The sequence below is a fragment of the Durio zibethinus genome, chromosome 11 (genome assembly GCF_047325235.1).
Source record: "Durio zibethinus cultivar Kanyao isolate XHJ-2024 chromosome 11, ASM4732523v1, whole genome shotgun sequence".
Taxonomy (NCBI): domain Eukaryota; kingdom Viridiplantae; phylum Streptophyta; class Magnoliopsida; order Malvales; family Malvaceae; genus Durio; species Durio zibethinus.
In genome coordinates this window covers 27,681,100-27,707,312 of record NC_143172.1, presented here as the reverse complement: position 1 = coordinate 27,707,312, position 26,213 = coordinate 27,681,100, and the positions used below count along the sequence as shown (strand labels likewise).

Genomic DNA, 26,213 nt, shown 5'->3' with positions numbered 1-26,213 from the left:
CTTTATCATATATTAAAAATTGCCAACTCATATTTTTTTACTTTGATTTTTTCTTTGTTTTTTATTTTATTTTTTTGTTATTTATTGGTTTTCTTATTTATTTATTTATTTATTATTTATACAAATATTTAAATTGTTATATTAACATCGTATTTTAATTATTTGAAAATATAAAAAAGCTAAAAAGTATGGATTGAATAAATAAATTTATAATTTTTATAATTATTTTTATTTATTTGTATCATGTAAATTTTATAAAATTTTGAAAATAAATGAAAATTATTCCAATTATGAAATTAAAATAAAATTGTTAGCAAAAGACTTTGAAAGATTTTGAAAATATTTTAATAAAAGTTTTTATTTTTTTAGTAAATTATTTAGAAAAAATTTAATGGAAGTAAAATCAAAATCAACATAAATACACTTTTTCTATAAAATATTAAATTAATCTAATAGTAGAGTCTCTTTAAATGAACAAATGAATTTTTTGAATACTCTTGAGATAAAGAAATTTTTTAACAAATTTTTAACAATTTTAATCATAATATTAGAAAAACCCTAAATTGTTTTAAATATTTTAAGTAATGAAATTTAATTAAAAATAAAATATTAATTAGTTAGAACTATTTTAAAATAATATAAAATCAATTAATACTGTCTTTGGATAGATGTCATAAGATTACTAATATATTTTTTACACGTAAATTAATCGATCACATATAATAAAAATTGTCGTAAGTGAAGACAAATCTTAATTGAATTGTGAGGCACAAAATTGCTTTCCATTTATCAAATAACTAAAGGTTTATAAAGAAATAAAATAAATTATTAGATTTGGTAGGAAATGTTGTATTGGGCTCGATTGGATTAAAACATGATGAGTTATAGTTTAATTGGATTTTAAAAAATGTGAATATTTGTTTGATATAGATTTGTAATTAGATGATATTTTATGTATTTTTAATTTTTATAATTTTTATCTACAACAAAATAAAAAATAAAAAATATAATAAATAACAAATAAAAATAAAAATTATGTTACTTTTCTTATTTTTTGACTGTTTGAAATATTTTTTAAAATATTATATTTTACAATAAATTAAAAATTACATATGAATAAAAAATACAATGCTCAAACGTATTATTAAAAATTAACAAAAAAATAAATTTACAATATATAAAATACTATAAATATTAATTTTAATATTTTTTGTTAAAATATATTAAATAAATATATAGCAAAAAAATTAATAAAAAATTTATTTTTTCCTCTTTATTGTTTAATATCTAAAAACGTTTATATATATTCAATATCTTTTTATTATATTTTTACTAAACTGCGCCAATTTCTATCTAATAATTTATTATTTTTGGAATAATAGTACATGCATTGAATAATCACATGTTCATAGTAAATTTCTTACGTACAATAACATGTTGCACGCTCTGGCTACTTCATTTCTGCGTTGGACATGACAAAACAAAAGTTCATTAGCTCATGACTTTGACCAATAAGGCTTTATTTTATTTTATATTAGTAATAACTTTTGTTATTTGCTGTTTACATCTACCTTTTTAATTGTTTTCTTTAATTTCTGTTATATGGTAAAAAGCAATATCAAATTTTAATTAAGAATAAGCAAAATAATTGAATCTTATAATATAATTTCCGAGTATAGGTTTCTATTTCAAATAAAAATAATAATTTTTAGCTCTTTGAAAATATTTCATACAAAAAGTGAATATCTTAAAGATAATTAATTAAATAGAGTTTCTCCTAAAAAATGGTACTTGTTGTGTTGATTTAAATTTACGTCACCCATCAATCTATATTTTAAATTTTGTTTATTTTGACTGAGCATGTACCACTCACGTGGCCAACTGTTTTTTTTTTTCTTATTTTTTACATATTTAATAAATATTTTATTTTAAAAAAAATATATGGGACCAATTTAATATTTTAACTAAAAAAAAACCCTTTTCAATTTTTTTAATTAAATAATTTTGTAAAAAAAAAAAAGTTAGCATAACACTTAATTTTTTTTTATAGTTTTTTAGTTTTTTTAAATTTATATATATGCTCTTTTGTATTAAGCATAAGACTTTTCACGTGGCACACCCCTTGGCTCTCAATTTTTTTATTTTAATTTTAATTTTTCCTTTATTTTTTTCATATTTTATAAATTATCTTATTTTAAAATTTTTTTTGTAGATTCATTTAATATTATTGATTAAAATTTAATTTTTTTTCTTCATTTTTTATTTTTAATTTAATAATTTTGTAAAAAAAAAATTGATAGAGTGTCTTAAGTAACACCAAATTTTTTGAAAAAATGAGTTGAATAGAGGTATGAATGTGGCACCCTATTTAACTTTCTTTTTTTTTCTTTTTTGTTATTCTATTTTATTTTTTATTTTTTAATGAGATAAGTTTTATAAAAAAAATAGTCAATAAAGATAAAAATAATGAAATAATCCATTTTCAACGAATTTTGACCTTTTTGACCCAATATGAGCTTTTTTTAATTGATATTTGGTCCGAGCAAGGAGGTTTTTTCTTTAAAAAATTTATGATTGGATCAAAAACGGATTTAGAGTGTTTTACTTAGGATAAATATAAAAATATATATTTTATTATTTATTTAATTTTATATTAATAAATTTCTCTATCCATCCCTATTATTAATTTTGTTCATGTTGGCTTTTGATTGATTATCATTTAAGGTGCCACGTGGCACTTTTGTAATTTTTAAAAATTTTGAATTAAATAAATTTTATGAAAAAAATCATTAGAAATGTCTACATGGCACCTTCATTAAAAAAATTTTCTTTTATTTTTTCATTTTTATTTTCTAAATAGATAAATTTTGAAAAAAAAAAGTCATTGAAGGTACCCATATGGTACCCCAAATTAATTTTTTTCATTTATTTTTTTTATTTTTAATTAGATAAAATTTGTAACAAAAAAAATTGGTTGATATTCGTTTCCGACATCCGACAAGTTTGATATTATTAAACAAAACCTCTTGTTTGTTGTTTTTAATTATTGGATAATTTTGTAAAAAGGTATGTCAATTGAAATATTCATGTGACACTCGGGTTTGGTTTTTTTTTTTATTTTTTCAATCATTTTTTATTATTTTTATTACTTTTTTGTTTTTATTTTTTATAAATTAGGAAATTTTTTTATTTTTTTAATTAATTAACTTTAATAATAAAATAAACTAGTTGATAGAAATGACAAAATTTAATAATAATTTATATGAGTATTTTTTTGTTCAAATTGATATTGGTTCAAGTCTGGTTAGGGTTTTTTTTTTTTTAAAGAAAATTAGTGTTAGATCAAAAGCAGATTTAAGGTGCTTTACCTCAAGTTCTCCCATGATATATATAAAAGTATTTTTTATTATTTATTTAAATATATATGTATTATATTAATAAAATTATTATTTAATATCTTAATTTGAGAGATTATCATTTTAAATTCAATTAAGATATTCGTATAGTACCTTAATGATTTTTTTTTATTAATAAAATTATTATTTAAGATCTTAATTTAACAAATTAACATTTTAAACTTAATTATGATGTCTAGATGGTACTTCAATGAGCTTTTTTTTTCTTTGTTACATTTTTTTTATTTTTTGTTTTTAATTAAATTAATATTGTGAAAAAATGAATGTTAATTGAGGTATTGACATGACACTTTCATTTAGAGTTTTTTTTTCATTTTATCTTTTTTTAAATTTTTTTTTAATTTGATAAAATTTGTAACAAAAATGTTGATTAATATGAGTTTTTAAGAGAAATGAAATTGAATTAAAAATGTATTTAAAGTGTTCTATCCCGATGCATTTTGAGTATATAAAATATATATTTAATTAGTAATATAATTTTATATTTATCTATTATATTTATAATATTATTATGTAGTGCTTTAATTTAAAAAATTAATATTTTAAATTTAGTAGAAATATTCACGTGCCACACTCTATGAGCTTTTTGTTTTTTTTTTTTTCGCCTTCCACATGCTTCCCAGCAGAGTAGAGAAGCACGTATGGTCCCCAAGTGGCTTGGCAATATTGTCAATAAAAAAACAACACGAAGTGGAGCTCTCGTTCCTTGTCCTGTTCTTCATTATCATTCCTGATGCTGACAAAACCTTTTTAGTTCAAACTACTGTTTTAATTGACTCGTAAGCATTCCCCGACTATGATTATGTTTGGAGTGGTTTTGTCAAATCTCTCTGCTGTGCCATTCCATTTCTATCCTCCTGGCCAACAAAATTACGCCCATGGCCATGCCCATGTCCTTTTTTTCTTGATCCCTCATCATTATGATTCTCTCTTTCTCTTTCTGTATATATATACATACATATATATATTATAACTGCCTGCTGCAAAAACTAAAACTAAATCAATCTTAACAGGGCGAAGAGCCAAACATCTACTTGTAAAGAAGCCTTGAATAAAAATCCTAATCATGAAATGTAACTTGTGATAATCTCCTCAACTCGGGAGAAAAGAAATGCAACAACAAAGAAAGACGAGAAAAAATTGTGGAAACCAGGCTGACTTTTAGCACCGAGCATGTCCTACCAAAGCTTTTGGGGAGAGAAAATTTGTTCACGTCATCATTTGTTTGGTTTTGCTGGGACGGGTTAAGAATTTGTATAGGTTATCGACAAAGACAGAGGATTGACAAGCACTCCTAGTCATAAATTCCTTTGTTTAATTCCATGAAATTTTCTATTTCGAATAATGACTTTCGACCGAGTAAATTTCTTTTTCTTTTCTTTTCTTTTCCAATAAGTAGCTTTATTCACTCATTGGCCAATATAAACGACAAGAAGAAGAGGAAGAACAAGAATACTTGGCCTCCATTCACCCGCCAAGAGCCCAAGGTGCTGGAACTTCTCTTTTCAATTTGATTTGATGGGCAGTGCCAATGACCGGAAAATATCCGTCATTAAAGTAGTAAATAACCTGAAAGCTTACAGCATAATATAGTGTGTAAGTTTTGAGGTTAGAGATGCATTCAGAAGAAACAACTTCGGACCATGCGTGTCTGAACCATAAATATTTTCTCTTGTACGTGCTTTATTTCTTATGTCAAATATGTTTTTATTTGAAAATCCTCTCACACACAAATGAACTTCCAAGTTATGAGTCTAGAAATGCAATAATAACTTTCTGCAATGAATCGATTAGTATTTCATGCTTGTGTTTGGGAAGAAATTATTTCTTTTTCGTTTTTTGGGTTCCCATTGGTTTCGGCTTTAGGGTCAAAGCTCAAGACTCAAAATAGAAGGGAAGATTCCACGGCCATGCATAACATCTCAATACTCGTTGACATATTCCTTGCATCATCTCCACCAAAATAGAACGGAATGGGCAGAGGCAGCCGTGTTCAAGTATCTGGCTCCTTAGGAATAGAGTTTCAATACAAAAACAGGGCCGAGAACCTGGGAGCATTGCTACTAATTCATCTGGATTTTCTTTTCTATAATTGGATTATTACGGTGCTGTGGATGGCACTCTCACCGTTTACCAACACAACCCAAAAAATCAATCTCCTTCCTCCCTCACCGTATATGTTTTCCCATAAATATGGCACAAACAAAATAAAGCCACGACCAAGACCACATAAAAAAGATAAAACTTTGATCTTGCTCCAACTATAATAAACTACCAGAAATCGTAAATGAGACACTTGACAAGTGTACATTTCTTTGCAATCAAAGCCATGATCTAAAATTTCTCTGCAATCAAAGCCATGATCTAACTCTTATCATTCTATTGAATAAATAACAATGCTTGATCCCAAACAAAGGTATCAGTTATCACATACACAACAAACAATCCAGCAGTGAAAATAATTCAGTATCACATACAATTTCACATCTGAGATAATAAATAATCTTGCAGTAAAAATAAGATAATGAGCAAAAACATAAAAACCTACAACATTCCCAACTTAGGAAGCCCGAAATTTCAGACGCCCAAATCAACAAAAAGCATTAACAACTATACGATGACTAGACCAATTCCGCATTATTTTACTTCAAGACAGGGAAATAACCATAGATTAAACAGATGGTGTCAGCCTTTCAAAATAAAATCATAACCACCTCACACAGCATCCAATCAGATATGAAATAAATCAACAAAAGCTTAAAAAATCCTATCAGCCAGCCAAATACATTACGTAATATAACTAAATAAGACACACCATTAAAAAAAGACTAGTCCATTTCATTTCTCACAAACTTACGCTGAATAAAACGATATCAGTATACAAGTTCATGCCAAATCAAAACTCAAAAATTCACTAACAATCATAACCTTAAAAAAAAAAAAAAAAGACCTTGAAAAATTACTTAAAAAGCCTAAGCAGTAAGTAGAACAGCTCCACAAGCCTCCTTAACCTTCTTCTCAGCAGTCTTAGAAATAAGCTTAGCTTTAACAACAATAGGCTGATTGGGTGGCAAAACACCCTTACCCAAAACCTTAAAGTAACCAAACTGGGTAACATCAATCAAAGGAGCAGAGTCGTTGGAAGCCTTAGACTTGTCTTTAACATCTTGAGGGACCAAAGACCAGAGCTTGTCGACGTTGACGATGGGACAGTATAACTTGTTGCGAAGCTTGTGGAAGTAACGCATACCGACCTTTCCGAAATAACCAGGATGGTACTTGTCGAACAGGATTCGGTGGTGGTGCATGCCTCCAGCATTGCCGCGACCTCCCGGGTGCTTCCTGTGCTTGCCGATACGACCGTGCCCTGCGCTCACGTGCCCTCTCTTCTTCCGGTTCTTCTTGAAACGGGTCGTCATTTCTGCCTTCTGGCAATCAAGGCTCTCACGTGCCGCTGCGGCAGCTGCAACAACAGACGCTCAGAGTGGCGCAACAGATGGGAACTAGGGTTTCTACGGGATATATTGACGGCTCCATCTCTGAGAATTTACTAGTTTCTATGGGCTGGGCCTCCGCTGCATTCTTTCAAATTCTACCGCTGACAGCTCCTTTGATGCTTTGGGCCTTTAGGGATAAAAGTTTCTGAAGAAACAGTGCGTTGCGTTCATTTGAAATTATATTTCCCTCTGTGCCTCTCTTTTTATGTTTCAATATTTTTCTTTTATTTATTTTTTAATTTGAATGGTACCTAATACTCTTAAATTTTTTTATATTTTATTTAATTTATTTTCATCAAAACTTTTCTGTATTAAAGATCATGATTCATGAATCATCAATTTTACAGAAAAAAATTAAATTTCTAATATAAGATACACTAAAACTCATAAAATGTTCCCTGAAAATAAAAAGGAGATGATTAAATAAGTAGAGAAGGAATATCAGAATGGGAATATTGGGCCTGGTGATTGTTGGGAAGGAAAAATATCTGAATTTACATATTGGGTTAGATTTGGTAATTTGTCGTGTGGTCTAGTTCGACCTGGCCTGCTCTATTTGGGTGACTTTCACTTTTCAGCTATAGTTTGGTCCAACTGACTAAGTATGCAGCTCAGCTCAGTTGAATTTGGAGACAACCTCTGACCTTCATCGGCTGCCTTGCATCAGCCCTCGGCTCAATTTTTTTTTATAATTAGGACTTTTAAGTTAAAAACATGTTTGATTTTAAGTTTAGACCAAACTCATTCACCAAACAAGATTTAATTATGTATACTTTGTTAGAAAAAATAATAATAAAATATAAATAATAAAACAAAAATTTAACTTTAAAGCATGAAAAATATTTTTTTAAAGACAATTATATCTTTAGAATGTAATAAAATCTCAAAACTTTTTAAATAAAAATAATAAAAATTGTTATATTAAAATATTTATTTATAATGAATGAAAAGACATAAATTTTCAGTTAAATAATTATAATTTTTTGTGTAATTATTATCTTTATAAATAATAATTTATTTATATTCCAATAATTATGACTATTTGTCATCTAATAATTATTTTTATTCAAATATAATTATTTAAAATATAAATATAATTAATTTTTTTTCATTCAATGTGAGATTAATACATTCTAAATAACTAACATACTTTACTTTTTGCAAATCAACTTCGGCTAACTCTGCCCCTTACAATTTTTTTTTGCTTATGTTTTGCTCAAATTTTGACCAAAATGATGGACTTGCCTTTTGTTTTGGAAATTTAATCTTTTGTTTTATATTAGGTGTTAAGGATTAATTCCCTGCTTCATAGCAAAGACACTTCTGAGTCTGACTATGACCTCTCGAGGTCATTTTCCTTGGTTTTCAAATTGTTATTAGGCAAAATGAGCAAACGCGCTTATTTATACTACTATATGTTTTTATACATGGTCCAATCTTAGAAGTGGAAGTCAATTAATTTTAATGATAAAAAAAGGCAGGAATAATAATGGATTGAATAGTATATTTTAGGTAAGGAGTACATAGCGAAGATGTTGCTAATGCTAGTAGAGTGACATTACAAATTGAAGGATTCGTTTCTCAATTATTGCATAGACTATCGATTTGTCTTATTGTACATATACATTTTGTCAAAAATAGAAAAAAAAATTAAAATAAATATTAATTTGATTTATCAAATTTGTAAAATACAATATTTTGAAATTCTTATTACAAAAAAAAAAATAAAATCATCTTCTTTTCTTCACAACAAATTCACTTTAAGGGTTTGAAAGACTTGATTTTGAATTGAATAAATTTGAATTTTGCTTTAGATCTTTGATGACTTGATATTGAATTGATGAAGTATGGACTTCATTTCAAAGGTCTTGATGATTTAGAATAAAGTTGGACTTGATGAATTGAATAAATTTGGATTTAGTTTCAAAAATCTTTGATGCCTTGATTTTGAATTAAAGAAATACAAATTTCATTCAAGGGTCCTGATGATTTATTCTTAAAATAAAAAAAAAAGTATAGATTTCGCTTTAAAGTCTTGAAGATCTATTCTTGAATTGAAGAAATATAAACTCAAATTTTGGGATTTCACTAAGATATTGAAATTTGCTTTCAATTTGGAGATTTTGGATCTTGATCCCTAACTAGGAAATCTTTGATCTTGGTTCCTATCAAGGAACTTCGCATTTAAAGATTCTTTAATTTTGGTTCCCAGAGGTACTTAGTTCCCATCGAGGAACTTAGTTCCCATCAAAGACTTTTTGGATCTTTGAAGTTTCGATCTTCATATCTTCCTTTTTTGAATTTATTTTGGAGACTTTATTCTTCAGAACTTTCATTTTTAATAAAATTAGAGTTTGGAGACTCTAATTTTTTAGATGTTCATTCTTTAAAAATTAACTTCTTGATCTTCATATCTTTATTCTTTGTGCTGTGGGAACTTCGGTTTTTTTTTTTTTTTTTTCCTAGAAAACTTACTTCTATGGTTTAGAGGAATTTTCTTTTTATAGTGTGAGGTGATGTTGGGTGAGAGAGTTCCGAAAGAATGTGAACTCTTTTGATTTTATTTCTAAAAATAACTGTAGTTTAATTAATGATAAAATTCAATGATTTGTGAGTAACATTTGATGGAATGACTCGTAAGTTCTTTAAATTTAATCGATTAAAATTTAAATTTATCTCAAAATTATTTTAATTTAATTAAGAGATATATTGGATGATCCATAGATTAATTTTGATTGATCACCTTAAAAATCTTTGAATTTTGATCCACTAAGTATATTTATTTTCAATTGTCAAAGGACATATTTAATTAATTATATAAATTAATTAATGATGTCATTATTATGACAATAAATAATTTATCACTTAAAAACTTCTTTAATTAATTAATTAATTAAAAAATTTTCTGTGGCAACTTGTGAGTGGACAAAAATTTTCTTCTGCAAAACTCTGCTAATAAAGAATCATGGTAAAGTTAGATATCTATATCTGTTCTTTCTTTTTTTATATAAAAAGAAAAAGAAAAGAAAAGAAAAGGCTTGTACTACATTTGCATTAATTCAGTTCTTTAATTTCCTCACTTGTCTGTTCCCCTTCTAAGTTCTAAACTTGTAATTCTTTGCTTATCTACAAAATTTTAGCTACTATATATGGTGTATGCTGCATTAAGTGTGAAAACTTAATCACTTCTCATTTCATTACCTCTGCTGTGCAATTTGTTTAAACATGGCCCGGAAAACATTTGGGATTGGGAGTGCGTTAAGTTAATGTTTTGCCCACACGCCATCTCTTTGACATCATTTGGGACTGGGAATTGGTGACCGACCTTCCAATCCTCAGCCACTTGGGTTTCACTTTTTACTTTCACACGGATTGGAATGGAAGCGGTGAACCTGAAACCACACCCCCCCCCCCTTTTTTTAAAGCTGTTCAAATCTTAATAATCCCCAACTCTAGTCCTATTTTCTGGATTTGATAGATAGAGAAACGTTTAGGAAACATATTCTCCATCTATAATGCGTATGGCATAATTGGAGAAAAAGCTTTCCTGGTAGAGTTTATGATTCAGTGCAAATTACTTGCCTGTTTCAACACAGGAAAAATCTCAAGGCAGGCAGGCAGGCAGGGCAGGGACCTCTAATTCTGGTATGACAATAGGACCAGCCTAGTTCTTATTTTATCCAAAAATGCAAGCTCTTATTTCTTTCCTCAAAAGCCAATGATAAAAAAAAAATATGATTCAAACTGCTTCCCTTTTATAAATCCCAAAGCCCTGCACATGGTCCCTTTAGCAACCATGGTTATCACATCCTAAAATGTTGAAACTGTTGGAATTTCTTGATTTTAACATCTCCAGTTTTGCAACGACAATTAGAGCACTTTCATTGTATAATTCTTGATTTCTTACAGACCATAGGCAACGTTAGTACATATATATATATATATATATATATATAATCTCTTATCAGTATAGGTATTCCAATTTAGAATCAGCATCAAGAGTATATCCATCAAGCAGTACTCTATCTCTCGAGTTTATAAAATAGTAAATATGAGAGACTATGATTTCCTTCTAGATCATCACATTGATGCACAGAGGAACACAAAGAGGATCAATTTGACTTGCCTGTAAAGCATACACACTGGAAGAAATTCCTTTCAGAGTTGAGTCCTGTTCTCTGGGGACTGGATTCTTGGGATGGATGGACCAGCTCTGGTTCCTGTTGACAATCTTCAATCTTCTTGCCATCATGAACAATGGTAACCGCACAATAGTCCGGAGCATTCTTTTTGATCAATTCTGCTATCCCATGTTTCCACCTTCTCTGCCTGAAGAACATCATCAACATCTCATTCCATAAGCTTTTGACAAGATGAAATTACAGTTAGTAATCAATTGGTTTAGAAGTAGCCCAAGAGTGCTAATTAAGCTTAAGTTTTTAGGCTTCCTTGGTGCTTCCAGTACTTTTATGAAACAATATTCAATGATGCATTCAAAAGGATAATCGATTCGAACCTTGAGCTAGGTGGATGTTTAGTTCCCATGACAAGGCAGGTAATGTTGAGAACAGGAATGAGTTCGAGAATTGCTTTGAATAGGGAATTGCTCTCAATCAGCACCGTATCCACTGTCACCTGTCGCATGGAGATAGAAATATATTATCACTTATAAGTTTCAGTTTACCGCTGTTAAGTTCTTTTTATTGCAAGTTTTATGGGCTAAATTTGATTGGCAACTGGGAACATAGAAGTCGTCGACGCTCCACCTTGGAGTCAATGCACAGGCGAATGTATTTTTGCAAGAGGTTCCTTCTCCTGTTATTCTCTTCATTAACATGAACTCTTAGCTGTTCTTCGTTCAATTGGTTCTTTGATAAGTTGCCAACTACAACGAACATCGCCGATATGCAGAAAAAGTACACTTAAAAACCTTAGCAGTGAAGGAAATACTAGCAAAGGATCAGGATTCAGGAAGTTACTCCTACTTGGGAAATCAAGAAAGCAAGAATTTTGCGTTTAATACCTGGCGTACGTACAAAAGTTATGGGAGCAAAAACATGAACAAGAAAAACCCGAGATCCAGGTGAAGCAGCATGGTCAAGCGCCCATTTCAAAACACCCAAGTCATCTTTGCCAACAGCTACATAAACATCGCAGCCACTTCCATCTTTGCTTCCTGGAAAGCTCTTACTCTCTTCTCCGATCTCTACGATTTCCGGAGACATCATCCGAGCTTTATAGTATTGCATAGAGTCTGCCGGCACATAGTTTCCTTCCTCCATCTCTCTCTCTCTCTCTCTTCTTGTCTCTTACAAACAAAGACATAAAGAACCAAAAGGTTGAGGAGGGTGAAAGAGAGCGACGATGACAAGATTTTGATGCTAGCGGGTTGGAAGTTTTAAAAGATGAAATGGTCGTTGCCCTCAATGCCACAAAAGAAAAAGGTAAAAAAGAGATTCATTTTTGTCAAGGTTGTTCGTAGGCGATTTGGATTTGGAGATATATGCCATAACTCACAACAAAGTAGGACCCGTCTCTCCTTTTTTTTTTCTTTTTTACATGCCTTTTTAAACAAAAGAAACTACTGCTACTGTTTCCTTTTCTTCCCCTCCATCTGTTCAGTTTTTAGACCTTTGACCCTGTATTGGGGCTAGGGAAGGACCATCTCGCCTATGAGCCTCAAATTTGAACCAGGGTCTTCAATGTCCCTATTGTTACTTGTTAGGCTTAGGCTGGCACATGCACATGTTAAATCAGTGCTTCAACAAGGCAAATGGGCCTTAACTTTCAATCTCAGAAACCAAAGGTATGATAGAAAATGATTGCATTGCTATATATGTTTTCCAAACTGAGTGGTCATATTTCTTGAAAGAGGATTGAATTACTATGTTAGGTCTTCCATGTGTAAATCAAATTTTGTTTGATAAACATGGATGAAAATTGAAATGAAGCTGCATAAAAGGCGAAGGTAATGATTCAATGTGTATTATTGGAGTATTTGAATTTTTGGAAAAGATGTGTTGTTTGTTTTCGTGGGGATCTCTTTTCCAGATACATCTGTGGCCGGACGAGCGCAAGGCATCTATTCCATCTAGAATTATGTATGTACCTGTACGAGTAAATAACAACAGGCCCGGTGGGGCAGGCTCTACGTAGTTTCCTTGCCTACTTTTTCTCTGCTTTGTCTTTTTTCTAAGTCATATATATATGAAGTGAAGGGGTATGAGTACCTGCCACATCAATCTCCAATTCAATGACCCAGTCTTGGGCGTCTTTGCAGGGCCTTCCAACTCTTTAACAAAGACACAATGAACTGGACAAAAAATCGGCCTTAGGGCTGGAGCTAAATAAAAGAAATGGGCTTCAACTCTTACCTGCGGTTTATCTTCTTGATATTATTAGTTGCCAAAAAGGCAACTGGGTGGTTGGTACCTCATTCCTACGGTTTATTACTTTATTTTCTTGATCATTGTTTCTGTCCGTTTTCCACCCACCAAACATGCCTCAATATTTCACGGTAATCGCTATTTTTATGCGATGAGAAGCTGGCATTTCGTCGCTTCACAATTTGTGAGTAAATTTCAAAATGACTATTGATTCAGTTTATACTTGATTTCATTTGACACAACCGTTTCTCGTTAGATCGCTAAAGGTCAAATTATATCAAAGGTCTTTGTATTTGTCGTATCAACACTTGTTCTAACACATTGAAATTGATGGAATCTCATCAGATGTATTCTCCAAGTTCCTAAATGAAAATGGTGGATCTGATATTGGAGTCTTGGTGTGCGGACCAGAAACAATGAAAGAGGCAGTTGCATCATTGTGCCAGCAGAAGTCTCGATGCTTCAAGATTGGAGACAGAAAAAGCAAGCCATACTTGAGTTTCCATGCCCTCAACTTCACACTCTAGTTTTACCATAAATACAGTTATTGAGCCATAAGAGTCCTGATTTATTGTACTTGACACATGAATGAACCTTATGTAGATTGGTCAATCTGAATTAGTTGGTAATGGATGCCCTTCAGCTTTCTTAAATATGAATTATGAGCCCTTTAGAAATAAATAGGATGTAAAAATGAACTTGATATAGAAGAAATCTGCCCTTTCTCCGGTTCTTTTACAAGTTACAAAGCGGTAGTCTAGTTAGGTAGTAGGTAGTAACCATAACAATTTCCAAAACGGGTTGCTTTTAGGAAACTTTTTTCAGGAAATTCTTCTGTCATGTTTTAGGCAACATTTTCTCAAGTCATGCACATGGATCTGACAAGAGAGCAATATATATCTATATGCAGGGAACTTGCACTTGTAACTCACTCTATCCGGCTAAAGGCAAAGTATCAACCGTCGGCCAAATTGACAATCATTTTGTCATTACCATGGGAACTCTATAATGAATTTCTGTAGGCACTTCCAAGAGAAAAAGAATCCGATAAAAAAGCAACAACAGACACCCTTTCTCATGACAGGAGTGTAATGATGTGTGCTCTCAATTGCTTGGGTGGTCCAGCCACAAAGAAATATTCACACATGGCACCATCATTATATTTTTAATGCTTTCATCACTTTTAAGGGGCTTTTTGGTTATGAAGCTGGTTAAAAATACGCTAATCCAAAACTTTTTCACTCTTACAAATGGTTGGAAATTTTGTACAAAAAAAAAAAGAGAAAAACATGGAGATCGTCGACAAAAAAAGAAGAGAGGAGGCATGGACAGCAACTATATATCCAATGATCCTCTACTGAATCAAATGCAGAGTTGAGTGTTATTGAGCTAAAAACTAACAAGCGCCTGCACCTTAATTACTGCTTCTTCAGCTGATGATCATCTTCATCTATCATCAGTCATGGAAGGATGACAATCAAACCTTCAATGCAAATGAATTTGAAAATAAGAGAAACAATGGAAAAGAAACCGGTCATAAGCTTCATCATAAATAAGTAGACTGGATTAGATTTGAAAATTTATCTCTATTTGACTATTTTTGTTATCATGACCGTACTTATGGTGAGAACTGAGAACCATACAAAGCAAAAGAAGGAACGTTTGTTATACACTAGTGATGAACCTCGGCTTCGTCCAGTATGTTAAATTAATTTTTAATATTTTATTTAATTAATATTTGATTAAATTAAATTTAAAATAATTTAATATAAAGTTAATATTATTAAGTGTACAAAATTTTGTTAAAATGATTGACAAAAAAAATTACTATAAAACTAATAGAAAATGTTAAATATGTATTTTAAAGTTACAAAATTCATAAAAAAAAAAGGTATGAAACACTTTGTTTGTAATTACATATGATTATGGAGAAGTTTATTTATAATCAAGATAAATAATTATTTAAAAAGTATTATGTGTTATCGTAGCAAATAAACAATAATCATTAGTTTTTAACTAATTATCGATGATAAATTTCTTTTATTCTTCTAAAAAGAATTTATTTTTGACGTTATAATATATGATTCAAGATTTATTTTCTTTAAGATCTAATAAAATGATAGAAGAATGTTTATCCGACATATGTTTATAAAAATATCTTAAAATATGTTATAGAAATAATATGATAAAAAATGATTACTAAAAATTGTAAATATATGTTTTGCAATATTATATGATAATAGTATATACATAATTATTTAACAATATAGAATAACTGTTAAAGTTTTTACGTTAATCATAAAATAATGAAAAATATGACTATCAAAAAAATAATAAATTTTCTTAGAAATAAGAGAAATTTTCAAATATAAAAAAATTAAAATTAAAATTAAAATTTAAAGACCCACACAAAAGGGTTAAACTAAAACAAACTAACAACAAAGAAAACTCAAAAAAAGCTCAACATAAAAATTAACTTTGAAACCATCAATACTTTTTTTATCTAGAGTTATACATATACATATATATATATTGTACTACCACATTCACACGTGTTGTTGGAAATTCTGAATTGATTTGTATTGATTTGCTAAAGAGTACTGCCACTGGCTTCTCGCTAACAAGGTCAAGCTTTGCACATTACAGTAGCCCACCATTTTGGAAATTGGAAATTGGAAATTGGAATTTGGAGCAAATTTTCAGAATAGAAACTCAAGATTTCTGCATATTAAACAAGGGATTGGAATTTAAAGGCGAAAAAGAAAGCAGGGAGTGGAATGGAAGTAGTCTTTCAAATAAGATCATCATTCATCCATCATAGAGAGAGACAAGCATTGAAAACGGAAGCCTGTGTGAGCATGGAATGGAAGAATTCAAAGTTCTGCCCATCACATTACTCAATTTCGGCTTTGGGTATTAGACCGGACCAAATTAAAAACCAGCTACTTTTCAAAATCATTATTTGTCATGACGAAATCATTCATAGTTATTAATTTCTAGTTTCATTTTTGCCTTTATCATCCACCGCCTAACTAATCAAAATCTTGAATCTGCCACGAGAGAACAAACACTAATTGCTTGAATAAACAGGATTTAAATATCTATAAGATGTGTTATTTATTGTATTTTGTGGAGTGGATTATATCAATAATGCAAAATTTTATTATATTAGAATAAAGATTCTCATTGCCAAAAAATCAGGTATTTATTTCCATATTTCACACACTGCAACTTTACCCCCCCCCCCCCCACATTATTGGCACAATTTAATCAAATCGATATGTAAAAGAACAAAAAAAAAAAAAAAAAAGTCAACAACCACGTAAATATTTTTTTAAAGAAAAAAGAAACCGTATTCACATTGGTGGTTCCGGTGGCACCGCCACTCTAGAATCTTCTCCAACGCTGCTACCGTCATCTCCAACGGTACTCCCACCATAAGCTAATTCATTCAATAAATCAGCCGGAGCAGCAGCCACTTCCTCTCCAACCAAAACCGCCGCCACCTCCTTCATAGTGGGTCTCCTCAAAGGATCAGGGTGACAACAAGCCAAACCCAGCTTCAACACCATCTCCACTTCTTCCCCCTCATATTCCTGTTGAACCCTTGCATCCGCCGCCTCCCTTACCCTTCCTTCTTCATATAACTCCCTCACCCAATCCATCAATACTTGCTCCTCCTCCTTTTCCATCGCCATCTCCAGTGGCCGACGCCCACAAACCACTTCCAAAACCACCACCCCAAAGCTGTACACATCACTAGCCGCAGTAGGAACCGCCACCGTGGCTAATTCAGGCGCCAAGTAACCTAAGGTTCCAACCACCCTGGTTGTTTTAGGAACTTGTCCGTGTTCATACAACTTAGCCAATCCAAAATCTCCAAGCCTCCCTCTCATTTCAGAATCTAACAAAATGTTGCTTGATTTGATATCTCTATGAACAACAACTTGGTCCCAACCATGGTGTAGATAGTTCAAACCCTCAGCCACGTCAGCCAGAACCAAAAGACGCTGTCTCCAACCGAGGAGCTTCTGGGGTTTGTCGAAAATCCAACGGTTAAGACTTCCGTTAAGCATGTAATCATAGACAAGCATGAGTTCATTGCCTTTCCGACACCAACCTCGCATTTGGACAAGATTCTTATGTTGGAGTCTTCCCATACTTTCGATCTCAGCCATGAACTCTCTTAGTCCTTGTTTCGAATCATGGTTCACGCACTTAACCGCAACTTCCGTGTTGTTTGGAAGCTTCGCTTTAAAAACACGACCAAACCCACCGGAGCCTAAAAGATTTTCATTCGAAAATCCATTGGTAGCTTGTTTAAGCTCTTCATAAGAAAATCTATGAGGCCAATACTCAAGTTCCCAATCTTCAATCTCATCTTCACTTTCTTCCCTGAAAATTTTCCTCCAAAATAAATAACACCCAGATCCACAAATAATTACAAAAGCAACACAACCAATAACGATCCCAGCAATAGCCCCAGATGACAAAGAAGAAGACGATGATTCAATAATAAAAACAGGCAAACCGGTTGTGTTAATCTCTCTAAGAACTCCCGTATCGCTCAAGCTCCAAGCTAAAACCCTCTGTGCCTCAACCCACTGAGTCTTGGACGCTGAAAACCCAACAAACATTTCACTAGAAACATAATTAGCAATCAGCGGATTTTTATAATTAAGCGTTGGCCTGGGGGGTCTCGATACTCCCACAGGGGCAACCGTGACGTTGATCTCAAAATTTACACCGTCAAAATCAATCCAAGCATGGACATTTTGGCCCGTACGCATGTTAAAAGGAACAAAACTTCCATTTGAAGAGTTGAAGTACTGAGCTGGCGCTGTTTGGGCAGATATAATATTGTTTAAGTCGATCCCTATATGGTTCCCGTCAGGGTCATTGAATTCGGGGTTTTGACCCGTATCGAACTCGATTGCTAGAAGGGGAGCCACGATAGGGTCCGTGGCGTTGGTGAAAATACCAAAGTATTGGCTAGCCAGAGCACCTGGAGGGGAAGTAGAGTTGGAAAGGACGAAGCAGAGGCCGAAGCCAGGGCTGGTAGAGATTTCTGGTAAGACAGAGAAAACGAAGGATGTCGAGAATGAAGAGAGTGATGTGGAATTAGAATTTGGCTTCATGGAGAGGGTGGTGGGGTAAAAGAAGCGGCCGAAGGAGAACTGGTTGGAGTCGTTGGTGAGGCGGATGGTGGAGGTGTCGATTCGGGCGTCGTTTATGAGGGTAAGGTTGGTGCCGTTGGCGGTACCGATGAAGGAATTGAAGAGGAAGTCGAGGGCAAAAGTGGAAGAGAGAAATAAGAGGAGGAAAAGGATGCGGAGGAGGAAGAAGAAGGGCTGCATGGGGAGGGGTAGCGGTGGACGGCGAACAGGTTGGGAGAGTGGTGATGGATGGGTGGATTGGAAACTGGGATTGTGAAAAAAGGGAGAAAAAATCAAAAGGCAGCTCTGAGAGACAATTAATAGTAGTGCTATTAAAAAAGGTTTTGAATGAGTAAACTTAGTGTTCAGTCTCAATGTTCTGGCAAAAAATAAAAAACCACCTGTTTAGACTGAATGTCAATGGTCTTGACTCTTGAAGTAGGGTATTGGATTAATCGTTAATGTTAATTAAGTATTTTGCCTTTATAAGGTAGGAGCATAATTATGAGGGGCTTTTCATTTTCCTTTTGCGAAATTAAAGTTGAGTAATAAGGTGGATGGCTTTCTATCATTCTATTCATTTGAAAATTATAAGTGGATCGATCTTTTGCTGGATCTCTCTCGTTTCTCAATATCTCACCAATAACTTAACATGCCACTCATCAGTGATTCCTAATCTTCTTCATTAACTTTATCTTCATTTTATTGGTTTTCCTATGACAAGATATGCTATTAGTATATCATATATATATATATATATTTGTTTATCTTTAATTATCTATCTTTTATAACACATGAATATTATCATGTCAATTTCCTTTTGCCACATTTGTATTCTCTTAATTATCATGTCAGCTTCTTCTTTCTTTTTTTTTTTTTTACATGTTATCAAAATTTATTTAACAACATATAATTTAATATTAATCTATACTTTAATTATTTATAAACATAAATATTCATGAATTTATTATATTCATAAATTTAATTAATTATCGATAGATTTATATCATGTTTCTTGTCATTTAAAATTTTGAATCTAAATTCATATTTATTATTGATTATTTATAAATTAAATATAAAATAAATAAATTTAACTATGAATCTAAAATATTAATGAACTCAATTAACAATGGATAAATTTATTTAATATTTAATATAATTTAAATTTAACATATTTATTAAATAATATAAATATGCATCAATCAAATCATATCAATGATAATTTATCTGAATCAACAATACAAGTTATATTATTTTCAGATATATTTTTCAAATAATTTTTAAAAAATATATAAATTATAAGTTAATAATATACTAAACTTTTCCCCGTGATAATTATTATTTAAATATAATTTCTTATGTTATCAGTTTAGAAATTATAATTTATTGTTGCACAGTAATCTAATTTTCTACATTTCAATGTTAAAATAATTCAAAAAAAAAAAGAAAAGTAAACGTCTGCAGTAAGTCAGTAACGCATGGATATGATCTTATATATTTTTAAAAAAATGATTGTACAAAAATTTCAAGTTAAAATAATACTAAAAAATTAAAAATAAAGAAGATTTTTATTTATCAAACTAGAAAATTACAAATTTTGAAAATTTTAGAAACAATAAAAAAAAAATTTCTTTGATGGCGTGGAAGACTTTATAATTCAAATATTATATTCTTCGAGATCTTTAATTATTCCGGACTTTTTAGTTCTTCAATAATTCAAAACTTGATTCTTGAGATTTGGTATAATTTTTTAGTCTTTTTATTTTTTTTTTCATCTCAAAATTGTAACTTGTCGAATGATATGGAAGAACACTGTATTTATGGTGCTAGTCTACTAGATGAGAGAAACTTCTAAAAGAACTTAAACTATTTTATTTTATTTTATTTTATTTATAAATTATTTTAATTTAATTAGATAGAAAAATAACGGCTTATGAAGCGAAATTTAATTAAAATGATTCTTAAAACTTTAAATTTTGAATTTATTTTTAGATTATTCTAATTAATTTAGAGTTAAACTAGATGATTTGCATATTAGTTTTAATGGAATGATTCATAAGCCCTTGAAACTTGAATGGTTGTGATTTGATTTTATCTGAGATTAAATTTTAATTAAAAATAAAACTAAAAACTCAAAGGTGGACTTTGGTTGGTTAGATTATGAGTATTTGAAACTTGATTTATCAAATCAAGTATATTTATTTTTAATTATTAAATGATATATTTAATTAATCTTAAAATTAATAATTTATTGGTTAATTATATGATTTGCTAAAATAATGTCACCAATTCCACATTCAATAAACAATTTGTGACAAAAAGTTTCCGGAGAAATTTCAATAGACATGCCATAATTCCCAACTGGATGAATTCTGAAAAATTTTTTATTCTGATTTTTTAATTGATTATATATAGATATTGAATCTTATTTTTTTTAATTATTTTAATTAGAGATATAACTTAAATGGAACAATACCAAGGATGATAATGGTTAGAATCATATCAATTTGATTTTTTTAGATATTATATGTTATGAATTTTAAAAATTCAAATTTTATATCATAAGATTAGATCTAAATCAAATTTTATAAAATTGATTTATTGGTTTTTTAAATTTAAATTTTTTGTTTTTTATGTATTATTTTAATATATTTTAATAAAATTTGATATAAAATTATTAATTTTATTTTACAAAAATTTAAAAATATAAAATTTAATTTAATTTGATTATTTTAATTTTTTATCTCTCAATCTAAATTTAATATATATTCAACATCTAAATTTAATTTAAATCAAATAAAAAATTAATTAAAATCAAACTAAATATTACAATTTTAAATTAATTTCCGATTTTTTCGATTTTGTTTGATGCTTACTTTGCATGTCGGAGGCATCGGGTTCATCCCCGCATTTCCGTACTCTTTATAAATATTTTTTTTGCAAAATCAATAATGGAAAAGGGGTTTTCACTTAACAGGTAAAGTATGGGAATCAGTGACCCAAACATGCAAATAGGGTCGAGATGGACTTAAAAGAGTGGGCCTAGCTTCCATTGGTTTTAAAATTAACCCATTAATGTTCATTTATTTGGACTCCATGCATCCAAATGGTAACTAGTCCATAAAAAGGAAAAGAAAATCTATAGTTTATACAACTAATTATATTATTTCTCCGTATATTTATACAATTAACATCCATCCCTTTGTCCTATATCTTTAATTCTATAGTGATTTTTGTTAATTAGAATTTTGTAAATTCAACGGCTGAGTTGTTATCAGTTAACTAGTATAAAGTTAATCCTTTTGAAATATCTTTAAACAAAAGACTTTTGGCTTTTGAAATACATTCTCTCTCCAACCATGTGTACTGTATTTGTATGATTAACAATAACCAATAATGACACCTAAAATTTGAAAATATAAATGATTTTCCATAATCAATTCTAGTTGGCCAGTCTATTCGAAATCATAAATTTCATTTTAATTTTTCATAATAGTAATGTAATTGCATAGAGTAGCGTATACCAAAACCCAGTTAGATAAATATATATATATATATATATGTCACTTCTGAGATTGTAATCTACTATTGGGCAAATAGATCTCTCTCTCTCTCTCCTTTTCTTTTCTTTTCTTTTTTCAATAAACAAAGAAAACTGTTGGGGATTTTTTTCTATTCATTTGAAAGCTACCGTTTAAAGTTGGAGAAACAAGAAATTTTATCCATTGCTCTGTCGAACTTTTCTAGAGTTGAGCTTACAACTTTGGGATAGTACTTAGCTTTCAGGAGAAACATTCCCACGAGGCATGCACACCCAGTCCTTCAACTTTCACATTCTATTTCTCCCTCTGTCCAAGTAGTAAAGGAATCTGCGATAGAAGATGATGTTCATGTTCTATAATTCTTCCACATCGATCATTGTCACTTAATTTCTCGGGAGAGAAAAAATATGACAGGTAAGCCGAGAGCAAAATGCATGTGGTCACAATTTCACCGAATACAGCTGGCGAATGGGATATCGACAATGTATGCTCACCCCCACTTTCTTTCCTTCAACTGGTCAATTTTAGGAGAATCTTTATCATGGCACCACACAAGCCACATCTATCTTCCACCTGTCCTCCGCATGCATGCTACATCTCCCTCCACTTATGTTGGTTTAGGTGGACAGGATTGGATCAGTTGCAACCAGGATGTCTTCACCTTCATGTTACATGTTTTCAGGTGAAATAAATGATCTAATTTAAATCTAATCTTTGTTTGTTTTGTTCCGACTTGTGACAGGAGTAGGCCATGAGATCTTTGGCCACCTGGCAATGGTAATGGGGGTAAATTAATGTCATGCAGCCTATGATGCTAGCCAATCATGCTTTCCCAGTTATCTAGAGGAAGAGTCAGTGAATCCCATGAATTTTATCCTAAGACCGAGCCCAATAGCAAGCGGTTTCCGGGTTCTTTTTTCACTCTTCAAATTTCTATTTCCCAGGCTCAACGGTTGGATAAAAAATTCTTACGGAAGGAAGAGTTTGCATCATGCATGCATGCATGCATGGCCCAATGAATGTTGGATTTTGAGAAGGAAATGCAACTAGGGCTCTACGCAACATATATGCATCCCCCCCCCCCCCTTTTTTTTTGTTTCATTTACTTGATCAAACAATTTGATTGAAAGTTGCTAGTTTTGATCAGATCACAATTTTAAAAGCCTTAATTACTTGGACACTTGGACTGGTAACCATTTGCTCAAAATATTAACACATATAATAATTAGAATAATTACAATTTCTTTCCATTGCATTTACTATTGAATCTTTTTATATATTTTTGCATCGTAAATATTTTTAATGTATATTTTATTAGAATTATTTGTAAGCTAATAATTAAATATGTTATAACGATGCCTAAATACAAGGTTTCATATATAATTATTTTAAATTTTCATGTAAAATTAAGTAGAATCATAAGTATATTATTATTTCAATTCCCTTTTCTTTTCTTTTCTTTTTTTTTTTCCTCAAAAAAACAAAATTTTTTAACTTAACAAGTTATTACTCGTTATTTAGCTTCTGCATCTATTTTTATGGTACTCCAAAAAAATGTCATGCCATCTCCCACGCTACAATCATATTTTTAGTGGTTGGCAAATAATTTTCCTTTTACATTAACCTAAAAGAGGAAATTGCAATAGGAGATGGAGATGAGTTGTTTGAGTTAAGTGCAGTTTGCATTAAGCTTGGACAGAAGTGGAGGTACTTGTAATATACATTAGGGCTAAAAATGTCTATATTGTTGATTAGTCATTCATCCGCAAAAATATCCTAAAAAAATATACGATTTGAAATTTTCACATGTAATAATTAGTAATATTCATTAACGTGTAAATTCATTACAAGTATATTAAATAGTACTTTTGAAAAGCAACGGAGAGAAGCAATCGAAAATAATAATAATAATAATACTATCATAAAGAGAAGCAACAAAATAGAATTAATTACTTTATTTTTACAAATCATGAATAATATTTGTCAATTAATTAAGGAAATTAAAAGAAAAAGGTCGGTATAGAGTTGGCTGCAATGGAGCTTGTATCAAAGCCGAAAGCCCCAGTGCTTTAGGAGTAAAAGAAGGAAGGGAAGCCGACGGCCAAAGTGCTTAGCTCAGATGTGGGCCACCTTTCTATTTAACCTCCTAAGAATTAAGTTTGCCGCAATAAATGAAAAACGAATATCCGAATATCATCGAATAACAAAAACTGAAAAGAAAATCAAAATAGCAGCAACAAGTTATATTCTTCTTCCTAACGCCCTCCCAATGCGTGTAGACCCGCACCTTCGTTTCACTAGTACTATAAATAAGCCTCTGCTTCCGTTGCCTCGGGTTTCAGATTCAAAACAAAATTCCTTGTTATTCTTAGTTTACTTTCCCTATATTTCATCTTCTCAAATACTAGTACTATTTTTGAAATCCAACTTTCTTTAACCTTCCGAAACAGAGACCATCGCCCGAGAGAAAAAAGGGGGAAACCAAATAACAAAAAAAAAAAAAAATGGTGACGCAAATTGAATCCGAGAAGAAGAAGAGCTCAGAAACCATTAAGTTTCTTTGCAGTTATGGAGGTAAGATTCTTCCTCGTTCTACCGATGGCAAGCTCCGTTACGTTGGCGGACTTACCAGAGTTCTCTCCATCGATCGTTCTGTTTCATTTTCAGGTTCGGTTTCTGCGTAAATAGTATTTTCCTTTTTCTTTTTGTTTCATTTCTGTCGAAAGGAGTGTTAAAATTTTTCCTTTGTTACAGAGCTGATGGTGAAACTCGTTGAATTCTGTGGATATTCCGTAACGTTAAGGTGTCAGTTACCGAACGGTGATTTAGATACGTTAATTTTGATAAAGTCGGACGAGGATTTAACGAACATAATCGCTGAGTACGACGAAGCGGCGTTGATGTCAACGTCTGCACCGTCAAAGATCCGAGCAATCCTTTCACCCCCAAAGTCGCTCAAGCAAATCTCTCCTCCTCTGTCTAATACTTCCAGCGTCAACTTTTCCTCGTCAAAATCGTCCGATTCCGGTTCTCCGGTGAAAGCCAGATTCCGTCCCCGGAGTTTCTCTCCACCACCGCCAATGGCATATTCCGTCAGAGCTTGTTATCATAGTTGCCACCCGCTGCAGAATCCTCGTGTATTCTTTAACGCTCCCTGTTCTAATTGCTGGCATTGAAACCAGATAGTCCAGAACGGAAGAATGACTAAAGAGCCCCTCAGTCTGAGGCTTATGGTATATGATATAGAACAAATATGCAATATAGATGATGACGAATTTGCGATTAATAGAACTTAAAATTTGAAAAAATAGTTAATCTGTGGAATTTTTGCAAATTTTTTCGTTGTGCGTTTGGATTGTAAAGTGAGATTTGAGATGTGTAGTTGTTTTAAATTGATGAATCTCTGAGGTGTAATTGTTTCCACACAACTTCCCTGCGCCATTATCACAAAATTTTGACCGTTAGAGTTCCGTTTATTCATTTACCGCCGTGACGGGTTGGGAAAATTTCAAATTAGGCAATCAATCACAGTAGTGTGTTTTCTGTGAGGGCGAGAAATTTGCAGCGGTTGATTAGTTCAGTTGTCTGACACGTGCCATGAGTTCAAGGACAAAAGTTAGAAGATGATTTGTTGGTCAAAATAAGTAAGTTTTTTTTTTTTTTTTTATATTGAATTGTGTAATTATAAGTTGATTTTTCTAATTTGCAGCACAACGCAGGTCAAAGGAAGGTTGGGATGAGTGCTGTATGCACGGCGTACACTTGGTTAAGAAATGGTATTTGATTTGACACCTGTCCTGCACTTGAACTTTCTTCAGGGGAACTTAGGAAGACTGAGAATGACGGGTGGGTTTTAAGAAAGAAAAATGTTGGAGGGAGGAAGAGTCGAAAACGCGTGGCAGTTGAAGTCTAGGAAAAATAATAATCCTCAGAGTCCATGGCGAGGACGGTGGACAGGAAACCGGCAGAGAAAGGACATGAAAGATTTTAAGTAATTGGCAAGATGGGCATTAGATTTATTTGAAACTTACAAATTTTGGTTATGGGTCAAAGTCTTGTGGAAGTAAACGATATTTGGCATTATACTTTGGTAAGCTTTGTCGTGGGGACTCGCATTCGAGCATTAACAAATTTAATTAATTTTTAATTAAAAGATATTATTCAATATATTTTTTATTAAAAAATATTTTAAATAATATTTATAAAAAATTAAATA

At 31.2% G+C, this 26,213-nt stretch overlaps 3 protein-coding genes, 1 long non-coding RNA gene and 1 pseudogene across 7 annotated transcripts; 2 read left to right on the top strand and 3 right to left on the bottom strand.

Annotated features, from left to right (window-relative positions):
- Positions 1 to 6,233: 6,233 nt before the first annotated feature.
- LOC111290486 (large ribosomal subunit protein uL15x pseudogene) lies at positions 6,234 to 7,085 on the bottom strand (annotated as a pseudogene). Its single transcript, XR_016346635.1, has one exon. The product of XR_016346635.1 is annotated as a large ribosomal subunit protein uL15x pseudogene (transcript).
- Positions 7,086 to 10,859: 3,774 nt separating this feature from the next.
- Positions 10,860 to 12,382, bottom strand: LOC111289968 (U-box domain-containing protein 36-like). 2 transcript variants are annotated; one of them, XM_022881335.2, is made up of 4 exons: positions 11,937 to 12,382; positions 11,680 to 11,798; positions 11,430 to 11,548; positions 10,860 to 11,275 (listed from the first exon to the last, which is right to left on the bottom strand). In XM_022881335.2, exons 1-4 carry the CDS (start codon positions 12,193 to 12,195, stop codon positions 11,026 to 11,028), a joined length of 747 nt encoding a protein of 248 aa, XP_022737070.2. In that variant the 5' UTR covers positions 12,196 to 12,382; the 3' UTR covers positions 10,860 to 11,025. The 2 variants fall into 2 exon arrangements, with proteins under 2 accessions (XP_022737070.2, XP_022737071.2); XM_022881336.2 differs by having other exon boundaries at positions 10,860 to 11,242; positions 11,937 to 12,351.
- Positions 12,383 to 12,548: 166 nt separating this feature from the next.
- LOC149516260 (uncharacterized) lies at positions 12,549 to 13,954 on the top strand. Its single transcript, XR_016346634.1, has 2 exons — positions 12,549 to 13,483; positions 13,645 to 13,954. It is a non-coding gene; the product is annotated as an uncharacterized LOC149516260 (long non-coding RNA).
- Positions 13,955 to 16,610: 2,656 nt separating this feature from the next.
- On the bottom strand, positions 16,611 to 19,067 carry LOC111289838 (Concanavalin A-like lectin protein kinase family protein). Its single transcript, XM_022881183.2, has one exon. It carries the CDS (start codon positions 18,654 to 18,656, stop codon positions 16,656 to 16,658), a length of 2,001 nt encoding a protein of 666 aa, XP_022736918.2. The 5' UTR covers positions 18,657 to 19,067; the 3' UTR covers positions 16,611 to 16,655.
- A 5,177-nt stretch (positions 19,068 to 24,244) lies between these two features.
- Positions 24,245 to 25,425, top strand: LOC111289839 (Octicosapeptide/Phox/Bem1p family protein). Of its 2 annotated transcripts, none has more exons than XM_022881186.2 (2): positions 24,245 to 24,571; positions 24,752 to 25,425. In XM_022881186.2, exons 1-2 carry the CDS (start codon positions 24,502 to 24,504, stop codon positions 25,171 to 25,173), a joined length of 492 nt encoding a protein of 163 aa, XP_022736921.1. In that variant the 5' UTR covers positions 24,245 to 24,501; the 3' UTR covers positions 25,174 to 25,425. The 2 variants fall into 2 exon arrangements, with proteins under 2 accessions (XP_022736921.1, XP_022736919.1); XM_022881184.2 differs by having other exon boundaries at positions 24,256 to 24,664.
- Positions 25,426 to 26,213: the final 788 nt, after the last annotated feature.

Bases quoted from the DNA above. Each gene is read 5' to 3' on its own strand.
- LOC111289968 (XM_022881335.2), bottom strand. From the start codon at position 12,195: ATGGAGGAAGGAAACTATGTGCCGGCAGACTCTATGCAATACTATAAA. The intron at 11,799-11,936 runs GTATTAAACGCA...TGTTCGTTGTAG, and splicing joins AACTTTTGTACGTACGCCAG to TTGGCAACTTATCAAAGAAC. The intron at 11,276-11,429 runs GTTCGAATCGAT...TCTTGTCAAAAG, and splicing joins AAACATCCACCTAGCTCAAG to CTTATGGAATGAGATGTTGA.
- LOC111289838 (XM_022881183.2), bottom strand. From the start codon at position 18,656: ATGCAGCCCTTCTTCTTCCTCCTCCGCATCCTTTTCCTCCTCTTATTT.
- LOC111289839 (XM_022881184.2), top strand. From the start codon at position 24,502: ATGGTGACGCAAATTGAATCCGAGAAGAAGAAGAGCTCAGAAACCATT. The intron at 24,665-24,751 runs GTTCGGTTTCTG...CCTTTGTTACAG, and splicing joins TCGTTCTGTTTCATTTTCAG to AGCTGATGGTGAAACTCGTT.